Source organism: Aspergillus lentulus, assembly GCF_001445615.1.
Source record: "Aspergillus lentulus DNA, contig: Alt08, strain: IFM 54703, whole genome shotgun sequence".
Taxonomy (NCBI): Eukaryota; Fungi; Ascomycota; class Eurotiomycetes; order Eurotiales; family Aspergillaceae; genus Aspergillus; species Aspergillus lentulus.
In genome coordinates this window covers 1,030,250-1,045,325 of record NW_028322118.1, presented here as the reverse complement: position 1 = coordinate 1,045,325, position 15,076 = coordinate 1,030,250, and the positions used below count along the sequence as shown (strand labels likewise).

The 15,076-nt window shown below is 51.8% G+C and overlaps 5 protein-coding genes across 5 annotated transcripts; 1 reads left to right on the top strand and 4 right to left on the bottom strand.

Moving 5' to 3' along the window:
* Window positions 1-116: 116 nt before the first annotated feature.
* On the bottom strand, window positions 117-1,577 carry ALT_3606 (transcription initiation factor TFIID subunit 7 family protein; the record flags this gene model as incomplete). Its single annotated transcript, XM_033556474.2, has 1 exon — window positions 117-1,577. The coding sequence occupies one exon, from the start codon at window positions 1,575-1,577 to the stop codon at window positions 117-119; it is 1,461 nt and encodes a 486-aa protein (XP_033412365.2).
* Window positions 1,578-1,924: 347 nt separating this feature from the next.
* On the top strand, window positions 1,925-4,837 carry ALT_3605 (pH-signaling protein PalC; the record flags this gene model as incomplete). The annotated part of the gene is made up of 3 exons (XM_033556476.2): window positions 1,925-2,564; window positions 3,238-4,529; window positions 4,583-4,837. 3 exons carry the CDS (start codon window positions 1,925-1,927, stop codon window positions 4,835-4,837), a joined length of 2,187 nt encoding a protein of 728 aa, XP_033412367.2.
* Window positions 4,838-5,216: 379 nt separating this feature from the next.
* On the bottom strand, window positions 5,217-5,614 carry ALT_3604 (putative NADH-ubiquinone oxidoreductase 12 kda subunit; the record flags this gene model as incomplete). Its single annotated transcript, XM_089599607.1, has 2 exons — window positions 5,217-5,338; window positions 5,389-5,614. 2 exons carry the CDS (start codon window positions 5,612-5,614, stop codon window positions 5,217-5,219), a joined length of 348 nt encoding a protein of 115 aa, XP_089455945.1.
* Window positions 5,615-6,198: 584 nt separating this feature from the next.
* ALT_3603 (serine/threonine-protein kinase cds1) lies at window positions 6,199-12,243 on the bottom strand (the record flags this gene model as incomplete). The annotated part of the gene is made up of 6 exons (XM_033556479.2): window positions 6,199-6,871; window positions 6,923-7,208; window positions 7,271-7,781; window positions 9,048-10,833; window positions 10,891-11,291; window positions 11,353-12,243. 6 exons carry the CDS (start codon window positions 12,241-12,243, stop codon window positions 6,199-6,201), a joined length of 4,548 nt encoding a protein of 1,515 aa, XP_033412370.2.
* A 1,168-nt stretch (window positions 12,244-13,411) lies between these two features.
* ALT_3602 (threonine aldolase GLY1) lies at window positions 13,412-14,768 on the bottom strand (the record flags this gene model as incomplete). Its single annotated transcript, XM_033556480.2, has 3 exons — window positions 13,412-13,521; window positions 13,579-14,532; window positions 14,591-14,768. 3 exons carry the CDS (start codon window positions 14,766-14,768, stop codon window positions 13,412-13,414), a joined length of 1,242 nt encoding a protein of 413 aa, XP_033412371.2.
* Window positions 14,769-15,076: the final 308 nt, after the last annotated feature.

The window sequence follows — 15,076 nt, the reverse complement described above, 5'->3', positions numbered from 1 at the left end:
AAATTGGAGATGGAAAATGTGTTTCCATAGGATAGACATGAGGATATGTTATTGCTAATTGTACATAACATGCTAGCGGGTATCAAATCAAATGCAAAAAGGATGAAGTGTGAGGATCAAGTATCAGCATCATCGCCCTCACCAACGGAGACCTTCTTCAAGGATAGGTCCCGCTTCAAGTCCTGGATACGCTTGGCAAGCTTGTGCTTCAAGATTTGGTTCTGCATATTCTCCCATTTGACCGTCTCGGCGCGAATAAGGGCCTCGAGCTCGGCAATTTCTTCGCGATGCTGCTGGAACTGCCGCTGTTGCTCAAGCTGCTCGTCATCCAGTTCGTCTTCGGGCACATCCGCCTCTTCCTCAGCATCTGAGTCACTTTCATCGCCCGATGTATCCGCTGCAGGTGTGGAAGGTTTAGTCGCCATTGGAGTTCCAGCTTGATAGAGATTCGCAAGGCCAGTGTCCGAGGAAGGTGCTCCCTGTGGCTGCGCTTCATTGTCTCCGCGCAGAGCAGCCTCCATCTCCTCCAAGAGAGGATCGAGACCTCCATCATCGGCAGCGACTTCCTCCATGCCCTCATCGAGCTCGCCCTCTGCGTCCTGTTCATCGTCATAATATTCATCTTCCTCGTAATACTCTCCACTCTGGACAAGTCCCTCCGCCCGGTTCAATGATGTTTTGTCCAACAATTCGTAGCGAGAGGCAATAGCGGCTTCGTCTTGCGCGATCAGATCCTCCACCGCCTTCTCGACTTGTTCTATCGTCCGCGTGCTGAGCCGCTCGCGGAACCGCCGCTTTCTCACGTAGCGCAAAGGGGGTGTCAGACCATGCGGATACTGTAAAGTCTTGTCGTCTAGGATCTCGACGTCAGATGGAAGAGGGTAATTGAGGGCCTCTGCATCGCTCGAAACAGGCCCCAAGACTAAAAGCATCTGACAGATATCCGCAGACTTATACCATCCACGCCGATCCCAACTCTTCATGCCTTCGACGATACATGGCAAGTCCACCAGCGCCGCTGCGTACTGTTTATCGCGTATCCGCAGGACGGCGCGTCGGCCCTCGCGCGTGAGGGGCTTGAAGGAAAATTCGGACCGATCGAATCGTCGCTCGTTGATCGCTTGACGTAAATATTCGCAGTCTTCGCCGGGAAGCATGCGTAAAATGAATTGTTCCTCGATGCAAGGATCGATTTCCGTATCAGAGGCTTCAGAGTCGTAACCAACGCCGACAGGTCTGTTGGGGACCAGCCCCTTGTTCTTGATTCGGATCGACTGTACTCCCGGCTTCTTAGAAGCATTGAGCTTGATACGTTTCGGTCCCACGGGTTGCGCCGACGCCTCAGGTGCAGAGGGACCTGCGAGTCCCTCCGCTGGTCGCTTTTTCGATGGCTTCTTCTTCTTTGCCTTCTCCCCCTCTTCGGCCGGTTGAGGTTTCCGCGCGATTTTCAAAGTGATCTTGCGCTGAGGTGTTTCTGATGAGGGAGGGGGAGGCTGACTCGGTGGCTGCGAAGCTCCCTCGGGCGCCTTCTTCTTGCCCAGCGTGAGCTTGAGCGAAGGGCGAGGGGCGTCGGACATGATGATGATGATGTATGACTAGGACAACAGAGCAACTCCACAGAACTGCACAGACACCGATGAGCTTTGAACAAAGAAGTAATGCTTTAGAACCGTGCTGTGCCGTTGTCGTGATGAGAGAGAAGACGCAGGTGGAAGGAGACAAGAAAGTCCGCCGAAGTAAGAGAACAACCGGCAGAAAGTGTTGATCTCTCGCTCCGCCTTTCTCTCACCTCTCAAATCAATAATTCAACCAACACTGGTCATCTCACAGTTGTCCCTTTGTTACTCGATCGGTATATCTCTGCTACAGCTTGCCTGTCGTCTTTTATCTTATTTGCTACATTCTACCGACCGGTAGTAGCATCATGTCCGGGCCCAACCTACACAATGCTCTCCTCCGCCCACCCATTATTCAGATCTTGCGCGCAGCTGGCTTCCATGCCACGCGTCCGTCCGTCTTAGATACACTAGCCGATCTTACAGCTCGCTATATGATGATCCTCGCATCCTCTGTTGCGTCCCACGCAGCCAACGCTCACCCGAACGATCCTGCCCCTGCGCCGGTGCTGGAAGACGTCTACCAAGCACTCCAGGACGTTGGCGCACTACGACCGCAATTGCGCGAATGGGAGGAGGATTGGCAAGGCGAGGAAGATATGCGGGGACTAGATAACTTCTTGGGCTGGTTCACAGGACCAGCAAACCGTGAAATCCGGCGAGTGGCTGGCTTCCTACCTAGCGAGGGTGACATGATCGACCCCGAGTCCGTGGAGAAGGAGGATTTCCTTACAGCCCTGAAGAAAAAGCACAGCAAAACAGGCGAGGAGTCCCGATACGCGGGCACTGTACTTGGCAAAAGCGCCGAGGAGCATCCGATCGTCATAGAAGGAGGTGCTCCCACCATCCAAGAATGGAGCCATCAAGTCCGGTCGCGGGCGCCATATGTTGCTGAGAGCGACTCGTCTGGTGTCAGTAGTGCACCCAGCAATTTGTCAGAAGCAGATGGTATGGAAGTGTGATGGATGCAGTGAAATCGCCCGACATTCAATAAGATACTCGAACCATCCACACTCGATAAAGGGTTCACCAAAAATTACAGCAAGACCGACCATCAACGGCAACAGTCAAGCAGCCGAGAGTCTTCGAAGTCCGCCTCCACATCGCGCCTGGCGTCTCAGTCAGATTTCAGTATGAAGGCTGAATAAATCTGGAGCAGGCCCATGCTTGATTTGCGAAGCGTCAGTAATGTTCGCCCAATCTCGACACCGTGGCCGACTGATCCGCCTTCACGATCGAGGTAAAGATCCAAGCCTTGGCCAGGCAAACGACCGGACGGGGCTGACAACACGACTTGTCTCTCTTCAGAATATACTATGATCTTGCGAGATCATGAAATGCCCCTGACAGGTCAATCCGTGGTTACGCCAGTTTCCAGCAACAATAGATAGCTTATATCTAGGTCATGTACTTAGCCATGAAGTGGAGCCAAATACCAAAATGCTCTTATATTGGCAGTAGCCAGCGAGACAATGTTTAGCGCAACCTGAATATATGCTTTAGAATTGTAGGCTATATCTGTAATAGGCTGTGCTATGGAGACAACTCTTGGCCTCGCGGTGACATCAACGGCTCATCCTTTCGCTTCCTCATCCCCGCCATCTTCAACCTCCGCATTCAGTAAAGAACTCCAGCACCATGGTGTATGCCTTTGCTCTCCCCACTACCGCGCATCTTTCATTTCAGACATTTCTGTCATCTAGCACACATCCATCTCTACCCCAGGCTGCGTCTACCGCTCGGCATGCACTGCGACTCGCCCTCAAGGCCCACAAAAGACTACCCCACAGTCCGCAACGAGATGCCCACCTCATCACAATCCTCGGCGCGCTGAACGACTACCTGCCGTATCTCACTGCTATCTCTCATGGATTGAGCGGCAGACCTGTCGAAAGTGGAAGTAGCACAGGTGGTGAAGAAATCGAGGTCACTCTCCACAGCGAGATCGAAACAGAATGGCGCGCTACATTATCCTCTTCCCCGTTATCGCTGAAAAGCCGACCGACAAACAGCCGAGTCCGCGGACAAGGAATCGACTTTGAGATCGCCTTCGTCCTCACGACACTAGGCTACGTGCTGAGCAGCTTGGCTCGCTCAGGCGTCCTACGCGCGCTCTACGCCCCTACCACCCCGACCCCAGAACAGCGCACCGCGGCCGTCCAAACCGCCACGAAATACCTCCTGCAAGCGAGCGCAGTACACTCCCTGCTCGCGTCTTCGCCCTCGTTTACAGGCGCAGCACGCCAGACGGGCACAGCCACCGCCGTACCAGACCTGGATCCGGCGGCTCAGGCGGCACTGTCGTCACTCGCGTTGGCCGAAGCAACACTCCTGGCTGTGTTGAAAGACGACTCCTACGTTGCGGCTTGCATACAGGCTCGAAACCCAAATGATAAGGACTGGATGGTGCGGGCGCCGGAGATCCCCAAGGTGCGTGCGCTGCTCTTTGCGCGCCTGTGCGTTCGTGCGGCGGAGTATGCGGAGCAGGCGGCTGCGGGCATGGGAGCGGTTGGCGCGCATGGGAAGACCGGGATTGACGAAGATGTGGTCGGCTATGCGCGGGTTCTAGGCCGTGTTGCGCGGGCTCGGGCTTGTCGGTTTTTCGGCGTTGATGCGGAGCTTGCGGGGAAGATAGGGGAGGGGATTGCCTGGCTGCGAGCAGCGAAGGGCGCGTTGGGTCTGAGAAGTGCATCTCAGGGAGAGAAAGAAGCTTCAGGCAAGAGCAAAGGGGGGTTTTCCAGATTGAAGAAGGAATGGGCTGAGCGACGGGAGGAGCGACGGTTGGAAAAGGAGTCGGGCGGCAAAGACCGCGCCGCGAAGGGTGAGCTCGATCCCGGCGATGATGCAGGCAGGGAAGAAGAGTGCCGTGTGATCGAAATGCTAGAGACAAAGTGGGAGAGGATGAACGACACGGTAAGTCGATTTCTGCAGTCCTTGGGCATGGAAGATCATTGACAAATCGACAGATCAACACACAACTCATTCCACCTTCGACGGACCTCTTGGCCAACCTGCCGTCCGGTCGCGATATCCATTCACCACCTGGTCCCTATAAGCTCCCGTCCCTGGACGAGGAACAACTCGTGCGAATGCGTGCACCACCGGCAGAGGATGACTACGAGCCCCGTATGGACATGGATGACAGTGACGACGAGTTGACTAGCCCTGCCGGGGTTGCTCCAGGAGCGTTTCCAGAGCGAAGCGAAAGCACTTATTATTGACGATACCCTGCTTAGTTCAAGAATACGATGACGTTCAATGCATTGTATACACAACATACTCACAAGCGTAGAAGAACTCAGAGCCATGGCCTTGTGGAAGACTGACATCAGTCTACACGGCATGTTCGCTCCGACCTCGAATGAACATGTAATGATGTATTGCAATGGTGTCAGTGTCAAGATATATGTACAGGATACCCGAACAAAAAACAATACAATCCATCTACCTCAACAATCCCCTGCCCATCCTACTTGTCACTCAATGCCAGGCCTCCCCAGCAATGTTTAGCTCATCTCCACCCTCAACCGAAAGACAAGGAAAAAGGATGACACTCATCGATTCACTGCAAAGCTAAAAACACAAACCCAAGCATATCGTTCACGCCGACTTCTCCCCCTCGCCCGCAAAATAGTTCTTCTCCTGGAACAGATAACCCTTAACCTTGCGCTCTTTCAGCAACTCGAAATATTTCTCTGCAGATTGCAATCGTAACCCATTAGCTATGCCACCACAACCCAGAGAGGGACCCGGAGAGAGACGAGCTACTCACCCCTCAACTTCCCACACTTCTCCAGATGGTTTACCCCCTCACGAGCATAGCACTTGCCCAATTCCTCGCCGACAAGTCGGGACATCATGCTGCGCACCCATTGTTCACGGATAATGGCGTCACGGGCATTGTGCAGGGCGACATTGTCCTCGAAGTCGACGCCTTCGTATGTTGGGGGCACGGTGGGCTTCTTAGCCAGGAATGCGGCGGATTCGGGGGTGGGCATTTTGATTCGTTTTTCTTTTTGTTGGTGGAGGTGGTCGGAGGAGGATTGGTTGTCTGGGAGGGATGTGAGGTCCGCTGCGCTGGGAGGAGCTGGTTTAGCTGAGTATAGGCTTGTCGGGTGTGATTCTTGTGCCTTTTCATGGATGTCGTCGGCGGAATGGGATTGGGGAATTGGGATGATGTGATTGGGTGGGTTGTAGGCGGTGAGATTTAAGGCGGGCGAGATCTGCTTGGTGTGCGTTTTCTAAGGCGGTAAGGCGGGTTTTTGACTATCTAGATATCCTGACCAGGTGAGGGTACAAATTCAATGCAATATCGGACATTCAAAAAATACAATTAGGTTCATTCTATAATAGTAGACTGATATGGAATTGGAAGCACCAAGCGCCACGCCAAATCTAACATCCTCAAACCAGAGACGCCTCAGAGGTTACAGCCAGGATGCAAAAGTAGATCAATCCAAGAAAACAATCAAGTCATAAATTGATCGGTACAGGAGATATATTGCTCAAGGGAAGACAACTCATGAAGTCATCGTATGCAGTGAAACGAAGGGGCAACATTGCGTGAAAGAAACAGCTAGGTTCATTGCTGTTGTTCTTGCGGCTTGTCCTCCTTCGGCAGTAGTCTGCTGTAAAGTTCGCCCAGTCCATCCTTCAAACGCTGCCAGCGCGTGCGGTTGAGCTTCTTGCTGAGCTCGCGATATAGGTACATCTCCCCCCAGCAGTCTCGGCCGAATTGACAACCGGCCATATTAACCATAAAGTCACGGTCCTTCACCGAGTAATGCACGTCGGGATCGCCGCCTTCACCACAAGCTCCTGGAGGGAATGAGTTGATGTAGCGCTGAGGCGTGAAGGCGACATTGCTGCGAATCCACGGTTGACTTTGGTACAGATACTCCAGCGCATCCTGTTCCTTGTGCTCCCAGTCCATGTGCTTCTGCTCGTACATGACAGGGTCCCACCAGAGATCCATTAGTCGATCAGACCACAGCGAGCGTTTGATGAAGAATGAACCTAAGTTGAAGCCTCCGCAGTCTTGTGACAGTAACAACTCAATAGAGGATGGATTCCCGTCTCCTTCCGCCGAGCGGGATAGTTCATCCAGATAAGGTGCTGTCGGGGGGTGGCTGATGTTGAGCGGGTTGTATAAGTTGATATCGCGATACGTCAGTTCGCCCAACCGATCGAAGATATGATCTTGCAGGGAATAAGAGTACTCCATGATCCAAGTATTTAGGTCCAACCACCAAAACCTACATCAACAGTTAGAAAACGTAAATCCCTCGTGCACGGTTCGAACTGACCACTCCGCATTTGGATACTTCCTCATGGCATCCCGGATGATATCAACTTTCTCCCAACTCTCCCGCCATTCATGCGAGTACCGCTTCTTGGCCAGCATGTTGACAATCTCCAGTTCGTAACCCCACCGCTTCGCGTACTCCTCCTTGTTAGAGATACTGTTGCGCTCAATTGCCCATTCGCGCGCTCCCTTCCACTCCATGACCCCCCCTTCCACATTGGATGGTAGAATGATCACGAACTTGCGCCCTCCGCCAAAGGATGATCGCCGGTAACTTTGAACAATAGCTGCAAGCACCCAGAGTCAACATATCTGTTCACGCACAAGGCTAGGATTTTGTTGCGCATACCTGTCCAGAAGAACAAATAACCAAGGACAAGGACAATCAGCGCTAAAAAGGCCCGCGACCGCCGCCTCCGCATCAAACCCCTGGCGAACCCGAATCGCAACCCTGCCTCGGAAGAGTTATGGCCCCGCCAGTATTCATCCTTGTCAACGTATCCATTTCGCGCCGAACCATTCATACGAAACCGAGGCAGGCTAGACGTGATCTTGCGTTTCGACCTGGAGAAGAACCCGTTATTCCTTGTCGAGAATGACGGATATCCTCGAACTTCGTCGCTCTTCGCTCGAGCCGCTGCCCAGGATATGCCGCTGGGACCGAGTGAGTTAGGTGAGAGGAAACCGCTGCGCGGGGTCGAGGTGCCACTGCCGGGCGTGAGACCCGGACTTGACCACCCTCCTCCCGGGTGGGGAGAGGGTGATCGAGAGAGGGACATGGGGGTATCGAGGCCGTCGGGGAGGTTGAAGATGGTGAACAAGTCGGCGCGGAGGTTCTCATAGATGGCACTGGTTTTTGGCTGGTGGTAAATCAACGAAGGCCACCGCGATCGTTACTGCTGGCACTCAATAATAGGATCGTCGCTGTTGAAGTAGGAACCGTCCAGGAGGTCGACCTTCGGCGGAGTAAAAGTGGCCAAGGGCCAAGAAGTCGTGAAGGAGCGCAAGATGATACGGAGTAGTATCTGACCAGCAAACAACAAAAGAAAGAATAACCAGGGAGAATCATCAATACGGAAATGGAATAGTAGCCATCCAACCACGAAGGGGACTGACTTTCGCCGTGAACGGGTCTGCCCGTTTCCGTCGAGGGCGAAGAATTTAGGGACTAGATTTGGGCAAACCGTGGAACGTTGACGGGGGAACCTATAGATAGACAGGAGCACAGATGAGCGATAACAATAGAATTGTTTGATGCTACGTTGACAGCGACATGATGATGATGAACAACCCTGTGAGACATGACGGATAGAGATAGTTCAGTCAAGAGGCCTGTCTCACATATTGACCAGAGTCAGAAGACAGATTTAATCAAAAATAAGATTACATGATGGAACAGCCATGAGAGGAGAGAGAATGATTCGAGAGTCTGCATTTAGCGGGAAATTAAATCGGGAACAGTAATATTCCAACCAGATCTAAACGGTTCTTTGACCAGCATGGATTATGGCAAAGGATTTCAAGTGAAGGAAGGCAGGATGGATCAAGTAGACTTTGAGTAATTTAAGAGATGGCAACCTTCCTTGCTACTTAACTCTCTAGACTGTTGGAGCGACGGAAGTGTGCAGCTTGCCTTGTTAGCAGATTGTGAGATACTGGGCTACAACCTAACTCAATAAAATGGGAATTACCATACAATTACCATACCCCGTTACCATTTATCAGAAGTTCATTGGACCCTGAAATATCTAATGACCCCATTCGTTACAAAAAGTGATGATCGACAAATGCGTGGCTTGGCGCACCTGCAGACATCGCTAGGCTATCTTGGAAATACATATGGATACAGTGAGTAGGACAACCCCCATTCGATTTTACGGGGCAAGAATGATTGAGAAGCAGTAAGCATTTGGCCTAATTCAACGTGATTTACAGATATCCCAGAACTTGGACCAATGCTGTATGCTCAACTCGGATGCTGATCCCCAACGAAACCTCGCAGAAACGTAGTGTTCCGTAATTGAACAGCTAACAATTGCTAACAATAGCGGCGCCATAAACCATCCAAAAAAAAAGCAGATGACCATCCCAAATGTACCTAACCCAAGTGCCCTTTCTCATCTTACATTTATGCCCTGTTTCTTTCCCCCGTCGTTGTCTTTGCGCACCGGCAGTCGATTGGCAGCCACGCCCTCCTTAGACATCAACACCTTCCGCACCACGAAGCCCTTTTCCTCCTCTGGTCGCGAACGTGCACTGTCCCCATGGTAGAATTCGCACTGAAACTTCAAGAATTTGTTGCGATGTCTGTAGATTGTGATGATATCACCGGTGTACAGTTTCCCAAAGTGGAACCCCTCCCGAGTGCTGCTTCCCTCTGACCCACGGCGCAGTTCTGTGTCATTGACCCAGATGCACTTGCGAGTCTTGGTCGAAAGAATAGCCATTACTCCAGGAACCTCCATCCAGTTGCGCCCTGCCGCAATCTGAGCCTCAATAGCCGGCGCCCAGAAAGTCACTTCCAGTGCGTATGCAGGAATCCTCGTGTCCATAGGGTCAGGATGGCAGATTGTCGCTAGAGGACCACGGCCCCAGGATGTCATTCGATCTTCCAAGCGGATCGTGAGGTCGAATATCGATCCCGGGAGAGTAGTAAGCTTTCCTAAAAGCGGACGAGGCTGTTCATGCCGGTGGAGAGAGATGGTCGGAGGAATTTCGGTAGGCATCTCATGTCGCAGGGCCGCTGAAGTGGTGTCGCTCACTATGCCCTCTGGTGGATGTGAGATTTGTCGGCCGGTTCGAGCGTCGATCGTGACCGCCAATTCAATGTCAAAAACCTCCCCGGCACTCGCTTCGGGTTTATCAGAGGGCGCTTTGCTATTTTCCCTGGTGATCTCTCGACTGGAACGTTCGCTAGCGGTATCGGGAAGTGGTAACTCAATTCGGCGGCTGAATTTGGCTCCCTTCGGGGTCGAAGTACTCGGGTGTGTTTCCTTGTTGAGTTCCGGGCCAGGGCTTCCACCGACTCCTTCGTCCACGCTAGTCTTCAGAGCCGGCAGCTCGGTGGCCGCCGGGGGACCGTGTGCCGAAGTGCCAGGGTGCCACGAGTTCATGTTCAGCTGCCCAACGAGATTCTCAGCTCCCATCAAGCTTGGCGCGGATCCAGCAAAGGGATTGTCCGGAAGGGAAAGGACAGAGTTTAGGCTGTTGCCGTCGCTTATAATCGACTCACCGGTTGAAGAAACGAAGTCATGAACGCTAAGGTCATCACCGCCGAAAGCATTCATACTGGCCCCAAAGACATTGGAACTACGCAGGGCAGAAGAGGTGATTTCGCCAAATAAGCGTCTCGGAGTAGTTTCAGGAATTGGTCGCGCAGCTGGGAAGCTCTCAATGTTTGGGAGTGACGGATAGTGAATGTCAGCAGGAAGATGGTCGATCCTAGGCCGCTTGGATTGTGCCAAGTCGTTGGAATCGTGGCTTTCGTCACCGGTAAGAACCGGTTCCGGATTGTCATTGAGCGAGATCTGTGACGCATCAAGCTCATTCTCCAGATCTTCACCAATATCAGACAGGGCCCCGAAGTCGGCGGGTTGAATATCATTATCGTCGTATTCGTCAACGTCTGGCACATCACGTATCCACGAATGTTGAAAGCATTCACTTTCCTTCGGTCGTGAATGAGGGTCACGGTTCAGAAGGCGCCTAACAAAATCGACACCGGCCTCTGATACACCCTCTCTGCGCAGCACATCATAATCAGGGTCGGTAGTCATGATATTCCGCAACATCTGAGACCCCCTGTCGTCGCCTCGACCCGTGTACGGAGGTGTACCGCTAAGGATGTGGAACAGTACCGCACCGAAAGACCACATATCGACAGACTGATCGTATGGGGACGTTTTCGGAGGACTACAAGTCAATGTAAGCGATGCCCGCGATGCCCGTGATGGATAGAAGTTGACTTACGGATCACCCAATCGACGTCTTTTTCTGACTTCACCTCGTCGATAGTTCTCATATTCCGGATACACCTCGGGCGCGCAGTACAACAAAGTGCCACAAAAGGTCTTCAAGAACGTTTCCTCTTGAACGACCTTCGACAATCCAAAGTCCGACAGTTTCACTCTTAGCGGCTCAAGCGAAGCGATCAGAATGTTATCAGGTTTTATATCACGATGCGTGATCCTGCGTTTGTGAAGATATTGCAATGCATGCAGGAGTTGCCGGGCCAACATTTTAACCATGTCTTCAGGAATCTTGCCATGGGTTGAAAGATAAGTAGAAAGCTCCCCACCAGGTACATATTCCATGATAATATAGATCCATCTGTCATGCTCATGGTGATCAATGTACTGCACGATGTTGGGCTGTTCTCAGTGGTGATTAGTCCTATAAGTCCTGTACAAATGAATGGGTTCCAGAACTCACATGTTTGAGATCTTTCATGATTTTCATTTCATTGTCGACCTTCTGATCAAGAATCCCATTTTTCATGAACCTCCTCTTGTCGAGCTCCTTGGCGGCATACACGGCTCCGTGTTGTTTCGTGGCAAGCTTGTAAACAGTCGCGAACGCTCCTTTTCCGATTTGGCCAGTCACATTGTACATGCTACCGCCTGTCCAGTGCATTCCATACGCATTGGCTACTGTCCATTCCAGACTAGGGCGCACCGAGCCTTGACGGTTCTTCTGCATGGCACCTGCTGGTTGCCTCTGAACTCGTTCGAGGTAACGAAGCATATTCTCTGTGTAGCGCATTGCATATCCATCCCGGGACGGAATGCGGACGACGAACCTTACCTCATCAGAGGCGTTGTTGCCGCGCAACACTTGTATGACAGAGCCATTGGTTAACATGCGGCTGTTCTCTTTTTGATTTTTGCGAAGGCGACAATCGTCTACAACGGTGCCGTTGGTCGAGAGATCTTCAAGCATCAGAATTCCGTCGCCGGTGAGGTGGATTCGGAAGTGCGTGTTGGATATGCGCTTTGCATTGTCGTCCGGGGCAAGAAGAAGGTCGCATCGGCTTCTGTTGCGCCCAAAGCAAAAGCCTAAATTTATATTACGGACATTGGAGGATAGTCTGAGAGCGATATCCAGAGCTGCGGTGTCCGGATCTTCGTATTCCAACTCGTCTTTTTGTAAGATGTGTTGAGGCGCAAGGGAAGCAGTCGCGGCCACTGCCTCATGAGCGGCAAGAGACGTTGGATGCAAGATGCAGATGATGTCTGAAACATCCTCCTCAAGCAGGCCAGAGTTGTTCCGACCAATACGGCGGGGATCTGTACATGGCTGAGTCGACTCCTGAGTCGCCTCCATCTAGAATGACGAAGGATGGCTCCCAAAAGAGAAAAAGAAAAAGAAGGAAATAGAAAAAGAGCGAATGGTTCGATAGCGCAAATTATAATAGGAAAGACTGTCAAGAGTGGGTTGTCCGGGGTATCAAAGCCGATGCGCGTGGGGAACTATGTCTGCATAACCAACTCAATAATCAATACAAGTTCATAAGACGCTTCTGCCGATGTTAGAAGCCTGGCACTTCGTCTCGCATTCCCTACAGGAGAGAGAAATGCCCTCTCACCTTTCAGGAGATCCAGAAGTTGAAGCCAACGAAGAATTATTGTGTCCAAGGAATCTGATTCGGGGCTCTCGAATGGATATGGCTAGCCAAAACGCTCTTTCCAGGCAATGTGGGAGCGGTCCTCTCGAATGGGTGTTTCCAGGCAACGAATCCACAGAAGCGGGAATCCGGATAGGACAAGGAATAAAGAAAGAAACACCCAAGGCAAACGAAACCTAGGATTCCAAAAAGACCGGAGTTCCTTGTAGGCTACCAGGATGCACAGTGATATGCAAGACTGCACTCAATCCACTTATTCATCACAAGCGGTTATTTCTCGTCCGTACGGTTGAAGGAACGGACGACCAGGACCATTGAGTCAAAAAGCGATGAGAGGCTATGTATGAGAAAGGCTATCTGAGGCACGAAGGCTATGTCTAAAGTACAATAGGCAATGGTTAGCCCACAACAGCGATCAGTCACACGCAGAAACATTGCACGGAAACTCACACACTCAGCTGTTCCCCGTCAGCCATTTACTGGACTATCAAGATCCTATGAGTTCTGTGATGACTGTCACTTGACAGGAGTGGAGCCAACTACAGGGACGAGACAGGAGGCTGATTGCGAAAAAGTCGTCGTCCGAGAAACAAGCTCCTAGGCTGAGGGTGAAGGTCCGCCTTTATTCTGCGAGTCGAGTACGCCCCAGGCATCGACAAGGCATCAACAAAGCATCAACAAAGCTAGTTCCTGAGGCCTCCTTTGAAGCTCTGACCAATAGGAATGCATCGTGATTTGGCGGCTGGGGTCATCCATGGAACATCAATGTGACAGATCAACTCTGTGTTTACAAGTCTTTACGACAAGCTGGATTTAGAGAGTGTTGATTTCAATGTCTTCTTACGAAAAGAGGTATCTAAGTTTCTATTACCGCTTCATTCCATAAGGAATACTTTGATCTGCGCTGCGCTGGTATTCGCCACTCAGAGCGCGATCGAAAACCTGCTCCAGTTTGCTGAGCGCGATCTCGGAAACCTCTGTGACTAGTCAGAAACTACCCACCACATGTTGCTCGGGTATTGTATGGGACTTACGATAATGCACGACGATTCGACCTCCGAGTAATTTGAGGCCAATCTCCTTTCCAATCTCGGCCAGGTCATTGGGACCTACACCAGAGGATTCAAGGTCCAGCCATACCATGTTTGTATGTACTGGATGTTGTAACTTGCCGCCACGGGCAGTCCACATCCCGGCGACTCTCTTGGCATTGATGTGAGTTTCTCGAAGTTTACCCTTCTGACCGTTGGGATCTGGCCCGAAAGTCTCCTCGAGGGCCACCCGTGCAGCCGCAGCAATTACTCCAGCCTGACGAACGCCGCCACCGATGGATTTGCGAAACCAACGAGCTTTCTTGATGAATTCATTGGATCCGACAATGATACTCCCAATTGGTGCGCCCAAGCCTTTGGAGAAGCATAGACTCACACTGTCGAACAGGCCAGCATATTCTGGCAAGCTGCCAGCTCCAGAAACCACTGCTTCCCAGAGTCTCGCGCCGTCCAAATGTACCTTGACTCCGTTCTGATGAGCCCATTCTGTGATCCGACGAGCTTCGGCCAAAGGCATCACCATGCCGTCCAGGGTATTCTCCAAGCTGATAAGCTTCGTTGGGCAGTAATGTACGTCTTCGTGGAGCACTGCGTGCTTTTGAATGTCCTCTAGAGTAAGGTGAATACCGTTACTAGGCACGATAGGTTGTACCATGGCCCCGGTCAGAGAGCTGACACCTCCGGCCTCGTAGCGCACGATGTGAGAGCGATGATCACAGAGAACAGAGTAAGGAGGTTGCACGAGATGTGTCCGAATGGCAACCTGATTGCCCATAGTTCCTGACATGACGAGTAAGGCGCTCTGATGGCCGGTCCGTTCGGCGACGTTGGCTTGGAGGTCATTTGTCACAGGATCCTCTTCAAAGACGTCGTCCAACAAGGTAGTCTGACAAATTGCTTCGAGCATCGAAGGGGTAGGCTTGGTCATCGTGTCGCCTTGGGCGTTCTTCCATATTAGTTCCTCCTGTCTTCCACTGCACTGCAATGGACTCACTTCGCAAGTCAAATTCTGCTGCACCGGCACCCTGCCAACTACTGATCCTGCCATTGGTCCCGTCGAGACAGGCTGAAGTGCTCGCCATGGCTAATACTCGGTTGCGTCCGAACGTTTGAGCGGGAGAATGTGACCGGAAGGCAAGGAGTTGCCGGCGTAGAATGCGAGCGGTGTTCATTTAGAAGGATTTTGAGGCCTCTTTATTGAAACAACTCAAGCGCTTAATCCAATTGGTGAGCAGCCGTGCGGAGTTGCGACTCTTGATCTTCTCCTAATTCGGTGTCCGCCCACTCCGATACGGCAGAAAGGACCAGCAGCGTGCGGGGTCAGCTTCCATGTCTGACTCCCGACTCCCGAGCCCTGTCCGTCCTCAGAGCCTTGGAGAGTCAGTTGGAGTCTTTTTGGGAGGAGGATGTGCTACGACACTTTCGTACAGTGCTCAAATTAACATTTCATTCTACCAGCGATGAAGATATGACTACATAC